Consider the following 15,344-nt stretch of genomic DNA (forward strand, 5'->3'; position numbering starts at 1 on the left):
TCTCTAGGTCCCAGCTCACAACCCCCAAATGTTGCTCCTCCACTGTGCCTTGCCCATCCCTCAGCCATGGTACATGGGCCAGCCCATGGGAGCTTGCCCATTCCTCTGGGGGGGTTTCCAAAGCAGCAGGGGCTGCTGACTTACTGGACATGCATCCCCCATCACCACAAGAAGCTGAGCTGCATTGCACAGATGCAGCAGAACACAGAGCAGGTGCTGCCACCACTCACCACTGTCACAACATCTCCAGTTTGGGTTTGTTTTTTTTGTTTTGTTTGGTTTGGTTTGGTTTTTTTGTTTTTTCTTTCTCTTCCTTTCTTTCTCCACAGCACAGAAGAAGAGATACAGGGAATAACCATGAGCTGTACTTTACATTGCAAGATGCTACTTGCTGCATCTCTGCTATTAAAGCACTCTCGAAGTAGAAATAACCTTAAAAGCCCTGTGACTTTCAGAGCTCTGGGTTGCTGAGTTATACAGCACATCTGTGATGCATTAGGGAAGGAGGCAGCAAAGGTATTTTGGGAATCAGTCCCTTCCTATTAAGAGGAAGGTTTGTCTCTGAAGCAGTGTCCTTGATAAGGCTGTTCTAGAGAGCTCGCCCTTCTCCCTGGACTCTGTCACTTGCAGAATTTACCTTGTCCTGTTGGGCTGATGGAGGAGTAAGGTGGCACTGGCAGCTAAGGCAGAATTACAATTCTTCAGTCATTCTCTGACCACTTGTGCTTTGAATGGTTTATCACAAACTGCATCTGTCTCCAGAGCCCTCATGCCAATGCTCTTTACTTTTGTGAAAATCCTTCTGCCCATGTCCCTTGGCACTTTATAACTGTCTTGATGAGCTGTTGGATTGATTCTCTTATATATGTCAGCTGAAAATAGGTTTTCCTGTCTGCTTTAGAAATGATTCTGAATTCCTACTTTTACACCAGTATTCTTTTAGGGAATTCTAAATGAGAGTGGCTTCTGGTTTAAAATAAATTAATTTTTAAGCAGTTTATTGAATATTTTCCTCTCAATTCCAAAGTAGTTTGGAAGCCCAGAAATGTTCCTGGCTTGAGTTTGGACCTAGAACCATGGACATGATCAGAGAAGCAAGGGGTCAGTGGCTGTCCCATCTCTCCTCCAGACCCACTGAAGTCCTACTCAGGCACTTTCACAAGTGCTAGTCAGATGTTGGGGTTCCTGCAGTACTCCTGAAAACAGGATTTTAAGACCAGTCTCTTGTGCTCTGGTGGCCAGACTTTAGGCCATTCTGCTGTGTTTTAGGCAGGAGAACCTCTCTGGCATGTGTGTGTCTGCCTGTTGTCACTCCTGCACCTGGTAACCTGTGTGTCAACAGACTGGGTTCAGCTCCCAGATGGTCTGTAGTTCTTGGAGCTCTGTGGAGGAGGGAAGTCAGGTAGAGGAGGGAGATCCAGGCAGTCTCCTATGTATGTGCACAGTACATTGTTACCTGTTGCTTGGTATACACCTTACTAGATGCCAGAGAATCTGCATGGGCAAAAGGCCTGAAGGTCTCAGTAGGACAAGATCTTCACCCAGAGATCACAGGTAGTGGGGAAGTCTGCTGTCATTCCTCCCAGTGTTTGTGGAACTCCCCAAGCTTTTGTGCACCAGAAGAATGAGTCCTCAGATCCATTTCCACTTGGCAATTTTGCAGATCCTTGACGAGTGGTTTGGGAGGACGGTCATCTGCTCCTGCGTGAAGCTCAGCTATGACCATGCCCAGAGCATGATTGACAGCCCTGGGAAGGTGTTGGCACCTGAAGAGCTCCCCCCTGTCTCACCCCAGCACTCGATAGCTGAGATCCAGGAGGCTGTGCTGAGCCTGCATCGCGTGGCGCAGCGCCTGCGCAAGCAGCGCTTCACCGAGGGCGCCCTGCACTTAGACCAGGTGAGTGAGTCCAGCCCCTTCAGGCTCCACCACAGCAGTTTCACCTTGTGCTCTCTACGGATTTTCTGACCAGTCTAAAGACTTGAAGGGTAAAATCAAGGCTGGAATAGAAAGGCAGGTTTGAGTGCCAGTGTTGTCTTAAGAGCGGCATCAAATTATGTACCCTAAGCAGTAAGTAGGATGAAAAGAAAAAAATCCCTGGTTTTTAAGGAGTGATCCATTTTCCAACATTTTTCAAAATCCTAAAACCCTGTTGGACTGGGTAAGTAATTCATGCAGTGAAACAAATCATGACAATGTCATTCATTATCGTGCAGTTCAGATATTAATGCACATTTCACTGGGAAAGGCTCATCCTCCACATTTCTTTCTGTGCTTGCAATATTCTTGTTTTCCACAGCTTTCACAGCGGTTCTCTATGCTGGGAAAATGACTAAATGTTATCTAAGCTAATACTTGTAAGTGTTGGGTGTGTTACAGAGGAAAAAATGCTAGTGAGGAGGTTTTCTGTCTGGGGTGATTTAAATAATCTTGTATCAGTAGTGGTATGTGTCATTTCTGTTTTACAAGGAGATCCAGATATATTAGGCTATCACAGCAAAAAATACTTTTGCGTGATGTTCAGCTGCTCTGAGGTGGCTTCTGATAGTTTTTTTGGATAGGAGGTTCCAGTAATTTGTAGAACCCAGTGGTCTTCCTGAGCAGGAGATAAAATAATCTTTTAATATAAGGAAGCTCTATTGTTTCATTTTGCAAAATGAGTGTGAGTAAACATAAGGATATTGCTGAGAAAGAAGCTAGGAGTGGTGTAAACAGGGCTATTGTATGTAAGATATATGTTGAAACCCTTCCATTTGACTCAGCATTGTAGTGTTGTCTCCAGTTGCAAGAAAGTCTAATTTTAGAGAAATCATTGCAGAGCAACAGGAGCAAGAGGTGTCTCTAATCTGTGACCTTCCTCAACATTCTGGTGGAGCTGCTGTGAAGAAGAGGCAATGTGCTTTCCCCCATGTCTAAGATGGACAGAATGACAAATTTGTATTTTGAGTTTCAGCAGAGGAGTTTTTATTTTAGGATAAACCTGCTGTAGGCAGTGAAGTGTCTGGGGCTGTCTTGCCTACGTCTGTTGTAGGAGGTCTCAGAGGACTGGTTCAGCACACATAAGTGAGCCTGGAGCAAGGTCATTTGCTTAAGGTCTCCCTAAATTAATTTGAAAACTATTTTTGGAAATCAAATTCCACTTTGAAGTTTTCTTAAACCTCTTCTGGAACAGAGACTTCCTTCTTTGAGGCTTAGTGCACAATGGCTAATAAACTGGGCCTTTGTTCCCAAGCACACCCTGAATGCTAGAGAAACATAAAAATCACAGCTTTTGCACGAGATCAGCTGCCTGGGAAGCCTTGGAGGTATCTGGCTTGGAAAAAGAGTCCATGATGACTGGAAGCTGTGGCCCAGAAAGGTCACCAGCTGCTTTCCACAAGTCACTGTTACAGTGTAGTGCTGACTGCTAGCTGTGTGCCCCCAAGTTGAGTTACCTGTTATCAAGCTAACCTCAGGGGAAATATGTTTTAAACCAGCTGTGACATTTTCAATGGGAGGATTTGGCCAGGGAAGCATCCTGTTCCAGTGATAGCCCATAAAAGATTAGCTGTGTTTTGTTTTGCTCTGTGCTCCTGCAGAGGAGCCATTAAAGAGAACATATTGGAGCATCATTTGTGAGATTGGGATTAAAAGCCACAGCTAAGGGCACCAGAGGCCGTTGATTCCTGCTCAGCCTATTCCCAGCCATCATGATAAACTGAGTTATGTGTCACAAATGCCACTTTATACTGTGCAGAATCTCTCTCCCCTGGCAAGAGTGTCAAAGTAATGGTCTTTGAGAAGGAAGCATATTTTAGATCAAGGGACACTTTCACCACACTTAGTGGAGTCAAGTACTGCCCTGATAGCTTTATTTTGATAAACTACACCCTCCCCAGCCCATGGAGGAAGTGGTTGCTCCAAGGCCTGAATATGAACAGTGTTTGAGGGACAGGTTTGAGGACGTGGCCAGTGGCATATGGCAGGACAAAGCAATCTGTGTCCTTTAATAGAAGGGGACAAACTCCTCTACTCCTGCTTCCCCAGTTCCCTGAGTTCCCATGGGCACAGTTGTGTGCCATGTCCCACTTCCAGCCCCAAATGAGCAAGCAAGGGTGGGCCCAAATGGGAAACACACCTTTCTAATCACTGGACCTCTCACTGATTTCCTGTTGAGTAATGTAAATCCTGAACAATGGCAGACAAACTCCAGCAGGAAGCTTGGGGCAATGAATTATCGGATTCCAAATAAATATGTGAGTGAAGGAAATGATCATCTCACAGTCTTAAGGGAGGGGGTGGCTGAGCATGGATGACTTCTGTGCTTTTTTTTCCAAGGGATGTGAGCCCTCTTCCTATACATTGTGTTATGTTTGAGAGTTCTGCCATGGGGTAACTCCTGATTGAACAATGATAACTTTTTTTGTTTACTTCCACCCTGCCATTTTTCAGTGTGAAGTGTTCATGTGCTTCCTGTTGGTATTAAGAAAATCCTGGGGGAAAGAATCTCCTGTTCTCCTTTGCCACTGGCTGTGGTGGCTTTGGGCCAGTGCTCTCCCTGTCTGCCTCAGTTTTCTCTGTGGACTGATACTGATGTGTCCCATAGTATCCATGCAGTTTAGGATTTATTCCCCAAAGCTAAGAACATTTCTCAGATGAAGCAATTCATGGGCATATCTTTATAACAGCAGAAATATTGCGTGGCCAGGGAGCTCCTTGGACATGACACAGAATGGCTCCAGTAGGATGCAGCAGTGTCAGGCTGGTCCTGCTGGGATGAGAAGAATGTTTCTTCTTTGAATGTCACTGCTGAATTTTTATGACTTAATGTGAGAGCAGCATCTGCTTGCCCATAGTTTTATCCTTTAGCAGCAATTTTAGAAGCAGAATCTCCATAGCTCAACTTATGAAGAATATACATATATATATATATATATATATATATATATATATATTTTAATAACTTAGGAATTACATATCTGTGTCACACAAAAGACCATGAGACATTACAGAGATAGTACACAGTCTGGAAAGCTCAGAGTTTGTGGGTTCAGTGTCAGTATGTGTGTGCCTCTTGGGGGTGTGCAATTTTGAATTCCTGCTTTAGTTTAATCCTGGCCATGACTTTAACCCACATACCTGTGACCCCTCTTTCCCCCCACTCTCCAGTTCCTGTCATGCCTCTGCTGAGCTCTGGGAATCCTGCTGGGATTGCAGAGAATCCTGCTGCATTGGACCTTGGGTCTGAGGACCATGTTTGCAACCAGAGCCACGCATCTGTCATTCCGTGGGGATCCAGCTGTCCCCATAGGCCCCTTCTGGGGTTTTTTCCCTAGAATATGGTTTCCTGTGCTGCCTGCCAGCTTCCTAGTTCCAAAAAGCAGTTGAGCTGAGTTTTAAAGGTTTAAAGATTTTGCACCTTCAACAGCTAAGAAGCTTATGAAACTTTGTCCACACAGACAGAGATTAATGTATTTCTTTTCCTTCTCATTCAGAGCTGCAGCTTTTAGGTGCAAAGCAAGAAGTCTTGTATGTGACTAAGAAAAAATGTTCAGGTATTTACGATATTGTCTTCCCCCTCACACCTCCTTCCCGCACAGGACCATGAAATGCCCCCTCTGTGCTGTCCTCTCACAGCTCCTGGTGTAGCCAGTCTATAAATTGGAGCAGAGATCTGACCTGGTTTAAAAAGCAAAGTGAGCACAACCCACAGCTTTCTTTTTTTTTTTTTTTTTCCTGGCCAGGTTACTTTGAAGCTGGATCACTTCCCCAGCCCACAGCTTTTAGAAACACTAGCCAGAGAATCAGATAGAAACTTACTTTCAACAAAAACCATCAAGTTTGCAGAAAAGCTTCTTAGCTCCAGCCTGCCTAGAGGAGACGTGCTGATAAATGGTTCTCTTTTGGCCTCAGCAGTTTAGAAATGAATCACGAGGACAGATGCCTACGGGAAGACAGGTTAAAAAGGATTTCTGTGCCTTTTTAAAATGAGAATACCCCGGGATGCTGATCTGTCTCTATGACAACTCTCTGTGAGCTAAGCATTTCCTTTTGTTGTGCCAGTGATTCTACCTTTACCAGCACATTTACACCTGGGCGCTCAAAACATCAGCATTGACCAAAGTTCTTGTGAGAACAACCCAAAGTGCATTTGCATTGTACCAGTTAATGGCACTGAATTGTTTGCTAGAATAGCTTCTCTCTTTGTTTTCTGCAAAACAGACATTTAGCTTTGCAGGTGTGTGGGAAAAGGGAAGGGGAAAAAGGGCAAAAATGACAAAGATGAGAGTGTTACACGAATTTAAGTGTTGAATTGGTAGTGAAATGGTCTCACTTGTGCTTGTTCCCGGCTTGTGTAGGATGCCATTGTCTTGTCATGCGAGCAAGGGTTGCTGTTCCCTATGGGTCTGTATTATTTTGAGTAACTTAGAGGTAGTAAAAATTGTGTTGTTGTAGCTCTGTAGAACGCTGGACACCTATGGTCTTGTACCATGGCTGCTGAGGATAAGGAAATCAGTGATCTTTGAGAATAGCTTTGTTTATTTAAGACTGGTGGTACTGCTGAAGTAAGAGAGCATTTAATAGAGCTTCAGGAAACATAGGGAAACAAGCACAAAGGTCCCAAACACCAAGATGTGTGCAGAGTGCCAGCTCCAAACCACCCAGGTATGTGACATCTGGGATTTAGTAGCCAGCTCTATATAGGTTTTGAAGCCCTCAGAACCTAGTCTGCCTGCTTGGTGCAAATGGCTTTGAGAAGTTGACTCAAGCCACTCACACATGGAAGGTGAGGAGGAGGAAGGACACTGCCTGGGGAACTGTATGTTGGGAAATTTCGGTTTTGGTTGTAGCTAATGGGATAGAGCAGAAAGATGTATTTTTAGACAACTGTCCTTGCTAATGCTGTTTAATTGTAAATCTCAAGAACCACAAATGAATTACTCTCATTATTAACATTTTCCAATATGAGCAACTGCTGGAAATAATTATGGAAAATTGTTTTGTCATATTTCCTGCCTCATATCTGTATAGTAAGCATTCACAGTCTTTTATTCTTGCTTTGTGAAAGTAATAAATATTTCTACCCTGGTTAAACAGTCATTGTGTGCAAAATACAGTTAATTAGTATATGAATGGAAGACTTAGGGTTGGAAGAAGTGTTTAGATGGGACAGAAAAGGGCTATAATGTTGCACAGACTTCAATCTGATGTGTTTTCTTTAATAGCATATTCTGAATTTATGTCTCAAAATGCAGTTGGGGCAGAAAGGTTCATCCTGGCTTGGCTACTCTCTGGAGTGATCCTTAAGTTTTCTGTCCAAGGCTGCTGTATGTGCTTCCCCGGCACACTGAGTGTGTGGACTGTTCAAGGGAGGAGTAAATGGCTTTTCTGCAGCCCCTGAGTGGAGCAGGGGCTGCATCTCTTGGTCAGTCTCAAAAAGAAAGTCGTGGTGCTCATTGCATGGCATGTGAGAGTACCAAATTCATCTCGGATTTGGTTCCATCAGGGTAGGTTGAGGTGTAGGTACCTGGCTGGGCACTAGGCTTTGGTGCAAGAGAAAATCCAAAAGGCCCATCTATAAAAGCCTGAAAACTGCCTCTTTACCTTCCTAAAGAGGCTGTTACAGCAAAAGTGCATGAACATGCCAGCAGAGGCAGGGTGGGCAGTGTGTACGGGGCTGTGAGATAAATGGAAACTCAGACTGACAAGGAGCTTTCACTATTCACTTCCTATCACAATTCCAGCATTGTCTGCTCCTTCTCTTTGATGTCTGGTTAAAGAGACATCACTGAAACCCAGAATGGGGACAGCAGGTGCTATATGATCATTATGGATAGTTGCTTATACTGTGTGATACATAAGGCAGCTGGGGGAGTGTTGGATGTACTTGGAGATTAATTTCCTTTGGGGATTTTGTGTCTTTTGTGTAGCCCCAGTTAATACATCAAAACGAGCATCTGAGGCCACAGCTTCCTCCTGGGGAATGGTACTCTCCTGCAGGAGTACCCAAAATGTACAAAGCTGTACAAAGGTGTGTCAGAAAAATAGGGAGGATTTTCAGCATGTCTTCCTTGCCATACCACAGAGGAACATGGTGCTTGGCAGGAGAATATGAGATGTCACCACTGTGGTCAGGAGCAGCTACAGCTTAGGTCAGGAAGTTTGCGCACACACCGAGGATCCGCATGGGATGGAGGAGTTCTGGGATCGTGTTGTAGAGGGGATGTGTGTTGGCTGAGCATCTCTCTGCTTGCATAGAGATGTTTGCGTTGCCAGGAGGTTTTAAAATAATTTGATTAAATTAGGATTTTGAGTGGAAAGCTCTCCGAATCTAGTCTTTTGCCCTGGGGTTTTAATGAAGTCTTCCCAGGGGTGTGAGTAGGATTGATGTCCTCGGGCGCGTCCCGCCGTTCCCCGGTGGAGCCGAGCAGCTGTGTCCCAGCAGGAGCAGCTGGGCAGTGGCCGAGCTGGCTCCGGCACGCGCGGGGAGTCGGGCGCTGGAGCACAGGGCTCGGCTGTGCAGCGTTGTGCCGGGAGCCACTGCAGCCAGATGTCTGGGCAAACACAGCCAGGAAGGAGCTCCCCACACAGTGGTGCTCTGGCATTAATTTACCATCAGTAATGCAAGAGTGGGTTATGACTTTATTCTTCCTGGAGAAAGTACTCCAGCCACTTGTTCAGATATTCAAGACCTCTGATGGTGTACGAGTGGTTTTCTTCTAAACAAACACAGCTTAACCCTTGAGTTTTAGTAAATTTATTGCAGACGTGCAAGCTGAGAAACTTCCCTGTAAAAACCAGGTCTTTTGGTTTAATTTTGAGATGTTGTGTGACACAGCAGAAGTGTTAGTTGTTCTTTCACCTGCTAGCCTCAGAGCAAGTATCAGAGGGAAGGCTGGCTTCATCCTTCCAGACAATGGGAATGGTATGAAGAGGTGAAACAGTTGCCCAAGCTCACATGGTGTGTTGGTGGCAGAGCTGACAGGACTTTATCTGATTTCCCTGCCAATCCAGTGCCTTGGGCCAATGCTGACCATTCTCTTCGTCTCATATTTATTACTGACACCTGTTGAATAAGAACTGGTGCTTCTTTGTTTCTGCTGTGTATTGCTGGCCCAGTTAAGAACAGGGGTTTTTATCCTGCTTCCCCAGCAGATACATCTCACAATTCAGAGCAGAGAAACATGAGGGCTGAACTGTGGCCAGCGCATCTCAGCAGTGCAGAAGCAATTGGTGTGTTTCACAAGTAGCCTCCCTCCCCGTTCTTTTCAGTTCTTGGGCTTTGCCTATGTGTGCCGGGACCAAGCCAGTGGGCTGCTATGCTATAGAAGTCCCTCCTGCTTGCCTGGGATGGAGTTGCAGTGGGCAAGTACATCCTTAGACCTTCCAAATCGCTTGGCTTTTTCTGTTGCTTGAATCCAGTTGGTGATCAGCCATTGTAGAAGGGGGATGAGCTGGCAGTCATTGCATGCTGACCTGCAAGCAAGGTTGAAGGTGTTTGCAAGCACTCCAGATTCACACATGAAGTACACATCTCTTGATTCTGTGGATTAACTGCTCGCAGATGGGTCTTGCCCTTGCCTTGTGACAGACAGCCTGGTGTCATCTGCTCAGACAGTGCCAAATAGCATGTCTAGGGGAAATAGAGGGCATCTGTGTTGGCTTAGTGTGATGGAATGTGTCCCAAATGTGATGCTGATAGCTCAGGTGGACAGAGGATTCAGTGCTTGATCCAGCTGAGAAAGCTGCTCTCCGGTATTTTTGAGGTTGATAGGGAGAGTAGTGGCTTCTGCTGGCTATATTGAAAAAGGTTCAGGATGGAAAAACTGGTTCTTGATGAAGCAGAAACAAACTGGTTCTTCAGTGTCTCTGATAGCAAGACAAATAAAACCCAGGAAAACACGTTTGTGTAGAGGTGCATGTGGGGTGAGTGCTGGGAGGAAATTCTTATTTTACATCTTCTGCTGAGGGAACAATCCTTGCTCTGAGACTCCTGCCCTCCACTTAATGGTGTTTTTCTTCCCTGGTGATGAACAGACGTCATCAGAAAGTCTCTTGTTGTTCCAGATTCTGTTTGTCACGTATTTGAACAAAGACTTGACAAGGGTTTTTTTTTTCAGGTATTAATTATAGTTGACTGCAAGGCTAATCCATCATCCTCTTTAGATGGAGTCACTGGGTGTTGACTGATATAGCTGCAAATGTGATCAATCTGCCATAGGTGAAGATGTAGCAGCTCTTTGTCAGAGCCATTTCAGTTTCACCCAACAGTATATAGAAGAAAGGCTAATTGTATAATAACAAAAGACAACGTTTGGAAGGAGATGAAAGATTCTGACATTACAGTTCTGTGATTTCTCATTTCAATTCCAAAGTGAGAAGGGAAAATATTCATGGCCACAACTCATTTTATCAGGTGTTTCTGGGCATGATCACTCCTTCTGAGTCCTGGGGTATTTTATCTTTTGTCATTCATAGCATACGGATGCTGAAGTACAAAGAAGCTCAGAAAGCACCTGTGGTTTTCATAGCCCTCTGAAATGAGACTACAGGATCCAAGCATAGCCAAGATTTTAGCCAAGATCCCAGCAGGTGAGGACAGAGCTGATCTTGCCCCATCTGAGGAAACCAGTGCCTGCCGAAGTCCAATTTTGGGTTTATCTTTAAATGTTCCAAGTGCAGGCTCACATCTTCTGAAGTTATATGTCCTGTTAAAGTTTGCAGTGATTCATTTGGAGTGCATTTTGTTGAGCAACCTCTTGGGTTTGTTTTGAAAGCAAGTGGCTTTGAATCTGTCTTGGGTAGTCTGGATCATTTATCTTGCCCTTTTCTGCATCTTCATGTGGTAACAGGGAAGTTGTTTAAGCAAACAAACATAATTCAGAATATGGATTTCCCCTCAATATGAAATTGCGTAAAATGGGAGCATGAGGCATGACATCTCAGATAAGGTTGTTGGTCCACGTTGCACTTATTTCCTTAGATGGGATTTGAGGAAGACCTTCTCCCTGAGTGTGCTCCTTCTTTGTGCAGCTCTGTGTCTCACTGCTGGGGGACACATTCCCTGTTATTTCCTGCTTCCATCTTGAGGCACAAACACCCATCGCTCCCATCAGCTTGTGAGTACACATCATGTGAGTGCCCATGATATGTATTCACAAGTTACTGCATTGTCACACCTTAAACCTGCCAACACTGCTAAACTTTGCCCTCTGAAGGAAGCATATTTCTATTTTGGATCTCATCTGGCAGCTAATATCTTGCATTTGTGCTAATTAGTTACCAACCAAGCTGGCCACAGTCCATTGCCCATCTGTGATGGGCTGCCATTAAATTGGTGGTCACTTGAAAACTAAGCAAGAGGCAGTGAGAAAGTAGCCTCAAGAGTTTGTTGGACTTGAGTGACATGAGGGACTTGAGACATCTGGAAGAAACCAGCCATGCAAAATCACTGTGGAGGGGTTCTTGTGGGCAATTCCTTTAACTGGGCTTGAAAAACTTGTTTCTGTCACAGAAATACAAACTAACCAAGCAGTCACTCTTGCTTGGCCTTTTTTGTAAAAAACCAGCCTAGCCTGAATGCAACAAAATTTAATTTGTACCATCCTTGACAGTTGAAGTAAACCTGCCCTGTCATGGGTTTGATCTGTGTGATCCTGCAGAACTGGGGAGCTTCAGAGCTGTTGCTTATTGAGTGTCTCATGGCAATGCTGAAAAATTCACAGTCCCATGAGTCAGCAGGAGATTTTGCATTAACTTTAGGGTTGTAGTTTCACCTCAATTTCAAGGTCTCTGTTTTAATCTCAAGACTATCCTTGCTTTTCTGAGGAGCAAACCCCTTGATCCAGCTTGCACTCTATTTCTGATTAGCATGTTAGAGGTAGAACCTGACCTACAATACTGGGAAATAAAATGCTTAAATAGCTAAAATGGGATTTGAAAAAATGCAATTTATTAAATTATTTCTCAGTCATTGATGTGTTTAGCAGGTATAGAAGACAAAATGAACTAAAACAGGCTTTGGCATTTCAGAAAGTGAGTAATTTTTTCTGTTGCATCATGTATAAACTTTTCCCTACTCATGTATGTATGGTTGAAATTACTTTGAGGTTTTGAATTCTCACTTCAGCTCTCTGTTTTTTATTATTTTCAAGCATTACTGAAAGTGAATTCTGTGCTCACATTGCCTTGCTGTTTAGGTGTTTTGCTTGTTTTTTTTTTTTAAATAAGACAATGGGCAACATGCAGGTGGTTAAATGAGCTGGGGAGTTATTGAATTCTCATGTTTAGGTAGGAATAAAAGGCAGATATATTGATAGATCCATAACATTGTTCCAGGGGGGGCTGCTGACAAATATCCTTTACCCAGGGGGGCCAACCTTGAAATCCTTTGGCAGTGTGGTCATCTGTTATCAGATTCTCAAGCATTTATAGAGGTTCCTTGAAATCAGTTTAAAGACCATGCATATGGTGCTGTTGCCACCAGCTGAGAGAGTAAAGGGGTGTGTCTTTCCTTAAAGAGTGCAAGAGACTACTCTGAGGTTCTCCACGCTGGAAGAATGCTATTGCTGAGAATCCCAGGAGTTGTGAGATAAAGACTAGAGCACACAGTGAGCACTGGGAGATGCCAGATAGAAATATGGAATATCTGAATGGAGTTTCCACAGGCCAGGCCCAACACAGGAGCCAGTTGGTCTCCACATGCTGGGACCAACAAGATGTTGTACATTTTTCTTGGCATGAAGAAATTCAGCAGACAGAGATGTGTCAAACCTGTCCTTGTGTGCCCACTTCATAGGGAGACATGGATACTCCTCAGGAGTGAACTGGATGACCACCTTTCTTCAGAGTTCACAGCTGCCACCTGCAGCCAAGCTCTGCAGGGGACAGAGGACTTGCCCCAACCCCAAGCAGCTGGACAAAGTAACATCACCTGGGCATCATCCCTTCAGGAGAATTGTCTGTAACTTACTTTAGACCCAACATTGAGGATCAGTAGTTTTGCCTCAAGTAGCCTTTGTCATAGTGGTAGCACAGCAATGGGTACAAAACACAGTTCAGAGGAGGAAGATTTACTGAAAAGAGCTTGAATGGCCAAGAAATAGGAGCTACCCAGGCTTTTGTCCCAGCCCTCATTAATTTTCATTGTGGAAGAGGGAAGGGTTTGTAGAAGGGTTTTTTGTTTGTCTGAAATTAAAAAAAACCCCAAACCTTTAATGTACCTGTTGCCCCAAATGTTTTTAGAACTAGTGTGCAGCTGCACGGTCTGCCTTGTCTCATTAGAAACTGGCTTGATCTTCAGTCTTGGCAGATTCCATGAGAGTCTAAGAGATCTATTAGAAGGATCAAAGGTGACTCTATGGTATGAGAGGGTAGGAATCTCCCAGCTTATTGAATGTCGGCTGTGACAGTGCAGTGCCTGGCGTGTGTTGTGTCAAGGCTCTGCAGTTATGGCATGCTGGAAATGTAAAACTGGAAAGGGCTTTAGGAGATGATCCTTTTCCTGGCAGTAGCAGGAGCTCAGCTGGTAGCAGTCCTGTGCTGTGTTTGTTGCTGCTCTGTCACTGAGCCTTTGTAGCTGCTGGGACCTGTGAGCCAGAACAAATTGCTCCTGGGGTTGTCTCCATGACTTTCACCCTCCAGCCATGCAGATACAAAGTGTGTGAAAGAAGTTGCCGTTGGACCTGTCCCTCATGTGTCCCCAGTTAGTCATTGCCTGGAATCTGAAATGCCAAAGGCCTGGAGAAATCTTGTGGGGAACTCAGCTGAGTGTGCCAAGGTCCTCTGGGGTAGAGTTCAGCAGTCTGAAGGGCTCACCTGATTACAGCAAGGTTGTCATGCAGAGTGACTCACACGAGATTATCTTTGATGTCATGGAGTGTTTCTTCCCATTACAGTTGACAGGACAGTTGGTCAGAGCATGGTAATAATGTGGGTTTGATGCCCCTAGGGGCCATTCACTTAAGAGCTCGACTTGGTGATCCTTGTGGGTCCCTTCCAACTCGGAATATTCTGTGATCCTGTGACAACCTGCTGGCTGCAGCTGTGATGGGGTTTTACTTGCTGGGGCTGCAGAGTAGTGCCAGAGTGTGAGATGCCCTCTTGTGCAGTCTGGGCAGCACAGCTGGATGCTCCCATGGGTTGTGGCATCTCCATGGGCGAGTGGCATGGCTGAGCCCACCAGTGTGGGCAAAGTCTAGCACAGACCTTTGCTCTTCAGTTCTAAGTGAGGATTTCAGCTTTAGGTTAGGTTAGGTTAAGCAGCGTGAGGTTTGGTTTACAAAAGAAAAAAAAAAATCTTTTCTAAAAGCAATTTGTTTCTGCTTTCTGTGAGCAAGGCTTCCAAACGGACTCGGTCAGTTCTGCAGTATGATCAACAGGACTGGAAAAAAATACCAAGTGAAGTAAGGCAGTGGCTGTGGTAAACATGAACTGGGGCCTTGGATGTAGCTAATGGCATACCACAAAAGAGTCTCCTTTCACCCACCACGCACAGTGCCAGCAGCAAGCACTGCCAGCGCTGGCATCTAGCAGAGGAAAGCATCATTTGGCTCCCTTTTGGATTTCATTACTCTTCCTGCACTCCCTCCTGCTCACAGCAAAAGCCTTTCCAGTTGTAAAGAAGTGAATTAACTGCCTTCGTGTCAGTGATGGATGAGGCGCTTTCTCCCCCTTCAAAGTGAGGAGCGGTGCCAGTGAATGAGGCACGGCAGAGTTGAAAAGTCCAAGTGGGACAGGGGAGCCCGTGTGGTGACCCAGCTGTCAGGCAGGACACCCTGGGGACCGGGCCCAACGCTGCCCTGGGAGTGGGGAACAAAAAGCTCGCCCGGCCTCAAGGCTCTTTTTTTGTCTGTGTCCTGCTTTCAGTGGACTTGGGCACATCCCTGAGCACACAGCAGCGTTTGTGTGGGTTCAGGGAGCCTCAAAGGCTTTCACAGGGAGCTCCTCCAGGCTGCACAAAGCAGGGTTACCACGCTGGTACTCGGGAGATCTCCTTTCAGGCGTCCATGGCTAATCATATTAAAGGTGACCTCGTGGGCAGCGCTCTCCATTGTTGCCATATGTTTTGTCCAGTGCTTGAGTGATGTTGTGCATTGGAATGTATTCATGCGTCGCCTAATTTAATCACCAGGCTTAATCCCCTCTCCTGTTCTACACCCTTAGAATTTACTGGCTCCTTTCTAGCCTCCCATGCATTGTTTGGGTCTCCTTCACAAGATAATACTGATGCCTGGAGAGATTTTTATTTATTTATTTACTTTCAGAAAGTATTTAAAAATATACTCTCAACCATAAGCCCGACAACCTCTCCAAAGGGAGAACAAGCACACTGGATGCTCTAGCAGGCTGATCCTTCTTCCCTGTG

The 15,344-nt window shown here is 45.1% G+C and overlaps 1 protein-coding gene across 1 annotated transcript in view; it reads left to right on the plus strand.

Moving 5' to 3' along the window:
- The window catches only part of DIS3L2 (DIS3 like 3'-5' exoribonuclease 2), a 180,493-nt gene that overhangs the window by 117,871 nt on the left and 47,278 nt on the right, over positions 1 to 15,344 (plus strand). Inside the window, exon 14 of the mRNA XM_063167119.1 lies at positions 1,664 to 1,897. Within this exon, the coding sequence (XP_063023189.1) occupies positions 1,664 to 1,897 (234 nt within the window). The remainder of the gene's footprint in view (positions 1 to 1,663; positions 1,898 to 15,344) is intronic.

This window comes from Melospiza melodia, chromosome 12, assembly GCF_035770615.1.
Source record: "Melospiza melodia melodia isolate bMelMel2 chromosome 12, bMelMel2.pri, whole genome shotgun sequence".
In the NCBI taxonomy this organism is placed as follows: domain Eukaryota; kingdom Metazoa; phylum Chordata; class Aves; order Passeriformes; family Passerellidae; genus Melospiza; species Melospiza melodia.